The sequence below is a fragment of the Adiantum capillus-veneris genome, chromosome 2 (assembly GCF_014529385.1).
Source record: "Adiantum capillus-veneris isolate H3 chromosome 2, ASM1452938v2, whole genome shotgun sequence".
In the NCBI taxonomy this organism is placed as follows: domain Eukaryota; kingdom Viridiplantae; phylum Streptophyta; class Polypodiopsida; order Polypodiales; family Pteridaceae; genus Adiantum; species Adiantum capillus-veneris.
The window spans coordinates 118,859,326-118,863,058 of record NC_140932.1 but is presented as its reverse complement, the minus strand read 5'-3'; the positions used below and the strand labels follow the sequence as shown (position 1 = coordinate 118,863,058).

Here is a 3,733-nt window from a genome sequence, read left to right as displayed (position 1 = left end):
CATCCGTTACCGCAGTAAATGAGAGAGAGAGAGAGAGAGAGAGAGAGAGAGAGAGAGAGAGCGCATCATATCTTTGTACCTTGCTATGCCTGTTGTGACTACGCTTGTTCAATGGTGACTTCATCAGTGAAGACACTTTGATTAAACTATACATACATTCAAACATTGGTTACCACCCAAAGAAACCAAAAATTAGAGATGTTAACTGATGTGTCACAAACAATCTAAGTTTGATTCCAACTGACATTCTATTCTAAATTTGAACGTTGGGTCTACGTTGTGTGCATGTTTCCTAAAGCAAAACCAGGTTACATTTCTCAAGCATATGACCTTCAAGAAAGAGCCTTTCAATGCTATCACCACTTTGTTTAAAACACACTACTAATCTTGATGAACATAAGATGCCTATGACCTGACAACCCATCATCTAAGTCTATTATGCACAAAAACCTTTAATGTGATGCATGTCGAGTGCACTTATGCCCCATGCCGGCAAGACACAGAGAAAATGTCGAACCATGTCCCATGCCGGCAAGACACACAGATAATGTCGAACCACATTCAACTGCATAACTGAAAAAGGACGTTTTCTATAACACTTCTTCGATGATCATGTTCACAAATCTATCCTAGCTTTTCACAATATACCTTAATTGCAAACAGATATCTTACCAGATTGTTCCAAACCAGAATGTCATTGGCTGTTGGCACATTTGGTCTTGTTTGATAGGATACAAAATTGGGCAAGTTTCTTAGACTACAGCCCAATGTCAGATTCTGATATGGATGCCTTGAGGCACATAAAACACTGGAGTGTTCCAGCCATTGCAGTCAGCACCGAATGATTTTGGGTTGAACGGTTTTTTTGTCCCTTGTTTCGGCACAGCATGCAGTGAGATGAAATGGCCTCATCACTCTTGACAACAATACAACAGATCACATGTTGTCCAGCAACAAAAGACGTACTCTTTTCATATGAACTAGTCAATGGTTTTGAACTAAGCCTACCACTTCAAAAAGTTTACCAAATTTGGAGTAGACATCCGTCCGGTCTCATAACCCATTTCACTGTATCGGGCAGTTCCTAAAACACATTTCCTAAAATATACAGACACAAGACCAGACATATTCTAGAAGCTGCAAAACATCAAGACGCAATTTCATTTGATAACATGAGTTTGTTAACACCTGGATGTTGTGTTCCCAGCCTATGAGTCAGATGGCCAGAAGGGGCTCCCCTTTAGCCTTGAATAGTTCGGTATCAGAAACTTGTCGCCTGCTGTCTCTTCTATTTCCAAAAAGGTTCAGTCCCTGATGTGTATGTTTCTAAAACTCTAAGGCTTCACAACTCGTACAAATCACACTGTGCAATGTCGCATGTCTATACCTCATCAGCTTCCCAAACCTGCAGATGAGGAGCTACATTGGAAAGGCACACCTTCTGTGTCATGCTTTGCTAGAGTTGAGACTGACTCCAACGTTGTCGAAAAAGCTGAATCGCAGACTACTTTTATGCTCTTCATCGCCACTCAAATCCCGAACAAGACCCTTTGTGTTCTCCTTAGAGTGTCTCTCCTCTGTATATCTCTTGCAAATGGGACCTCCATTGTCCTCACTAAAGTTTCTGTCTTTTGCATCCATGTGTGACACCATTCCATGCCTCACTGAAGCTTCTGTCTCCAACATAAAGGGATCAACTCTACTTTCGATGGATTCTGGTGAAGTTTGCCTGGTGATAAGCATCTTCTCATCAGCTCGGGCTGTCATGCAAGCACCATCGGTAGAGGAAAACCGGATCGCGTGAGCTGCCTTCTCGACCTGCTTTTCCACAAAATTCTCATTTGTAGCCACTGATTCACATGTATCCACTCTCCTCTTTTCCTCCAGACTTAAGGCAAGGCTATCCACAGAGGCCTCACTTCTTACAACATCAAGATCATCCACATCCCACCCAGCTTGCATGCAATCCAGGCGATGTCCTTGAGTGTAACACTTTTCCATGTCCTCATTGTGTAGCCACTCAAGCCATGTGACCTCTTGGTTGCCAACCCTGAGCGCGTCACTTATCTTCTGGGTGTTGGCAGCAGACGAGACATTTATGTTCAGTCTTGCGATAGAATTCTCTGATGCGGCCTCCTCTTCTTGCCCTGCGGAAATCCCGCTCTGTTGTCCATAGCTTACAACAGCAAGCACTGCCAGGACTGTGGAGACAACGAGAGGCCAGAAGAAAATGAGGACGGAGAAAATGGAAGGGGCAAAGGGTAAGAAGAGAGCTGATGCTAGGAGTAGGAGGATTCGGCGCGAAAATGAGGTGTGCGCCATGGCCTCGCAGGACCCAACTAGTCACAACTTTACGCAAGTAAGCTGTGTGTGTGTGTGTGTGTGTACGCGCGCGCGCGCGCGCTCACCCCAAGCTCAAAACGACAAACACACTAGCCTAGGACAGGGAGAACGCGGCCATGCTGAGAAGGTGGCCACGGCACTAAGGGCACCGGTAGAAAGAGATGGGATTGGCGGCCTAGGTCGAAAGGGGGAATCTCGAGGGGGATTGAGGGTGGAAAAAAATGGGCACCCATGACGGGCATGGAAACTCGAACCCTCGCCACCACCGTGAGAGCCCAATGCGCTAACCGCTACGCCCGCTAAGCTTCTGCAAGCACGGCACCGTGCAACTAGCTAGGTGCGGTTGGGGGTAGGGGGCTGCCTACCCCCAACCGCACCTAGCAGTGTGTGCGATGCTCGCCCGCAGAACTCATGATGTTGTCATAATTCACAATGTGGGAATAATTATGGGAAGCTATTGAAAGGTTCCTGTGATAGGTAGCCGGGAAGAGTGAGGCAGGGAATAGCCCGTTGCTCATTACAAGAGGGGGGCGTTCTTACCTGCGCGGCCGAGCGGCGAGATCATATGAACTGCCTTCACTATGTAACATTTCCTCACCCATGTTAGCCTAAGGTACTCTCTTACATGAAAAGGGTGCCCCAAATTGAAGAGGCATGTTATGAGGAGGTTTGCTCCCTCCACCATAGCGAAAGAGGGAGGGGTTGTTTGAATGGGGACACCTTGCATCATCCTCTTGACAGAGTGACCTCCTGGTTGCTGTGCAGACCTTTGCACAAGCCTTAGGTAGAATCTAGGTTGCAAGGCCATAGGGCGTAATGGGGAAAGATGTCTCAATTTCTTGATTGAAAGATCGTTTTCGCAGCTAAGTCTTGTAGTTGAACTAGCCCATTCTAGAGCGCATTTTGCAGAGCCACATCTCCTTACCCCCTTAGGGGGTATGGTGGCTTGAGGGTACTTTACCAGAGAGGAGATGAGCACCTTCGCTATGCAAAGCGCCGATGGATTTGCGCGATCTAATAGACATGCAGGAAGCTCTCGAAGGTGTTCTCCATCCCATCCCTCTTCACTGATTGGATGAAAATTTGCGATCTATTTTTTTGAGGATGGCCAAGCTCATGGAATGAGAGCATGAACAAGGAAGAAGGGTACTCTAGACCTAGCAATATGGATGCCAATGTTAAGCAACAAGGACAAAATACGGTCTCACATAGAGAAGGCCACCCTCATTATGTTGATGGCTAGCAAGAGGAGCAACAACGAGGAGCAAATCACAATGGAGACCAGAACTCTATCAATGTGGTTTGAAGATAGTGTTATAATTGGGGGTCAAGAATTGGAAAATTGGCATAAGCAATTGAGTGACAAAGTTCTGATTGGCTCATAATTCTT

The 3,733-nt window shown here is 46.2% G+C and overlaps 1 protein-coding gene across 1 annotated transcript; it reads right to left on the bottom strand.

Moving 5' to 3' along the window:
• Nucleotides 1-1,138: 1,138 nt before the first annotated feature.
• On the bottom strand, nt 1,139-2,456 carry LOC147463467 (uncharacterized). Its single transcript, XM_086489029.1, has one exon. It carries the CDS (start codon nt 2,320-2,322, stop codon nt 1,447-1,449), a length of 876 nt encoding a protein of 291 aa, XP_086345155.1. The 5' UTR covers nt 2,323-2,456; the 3' UTR covers nt 1,139-1,446.
• Between the last annotated feature and the right edge of the window lie 1,277 nt (nt 2,457-3,733).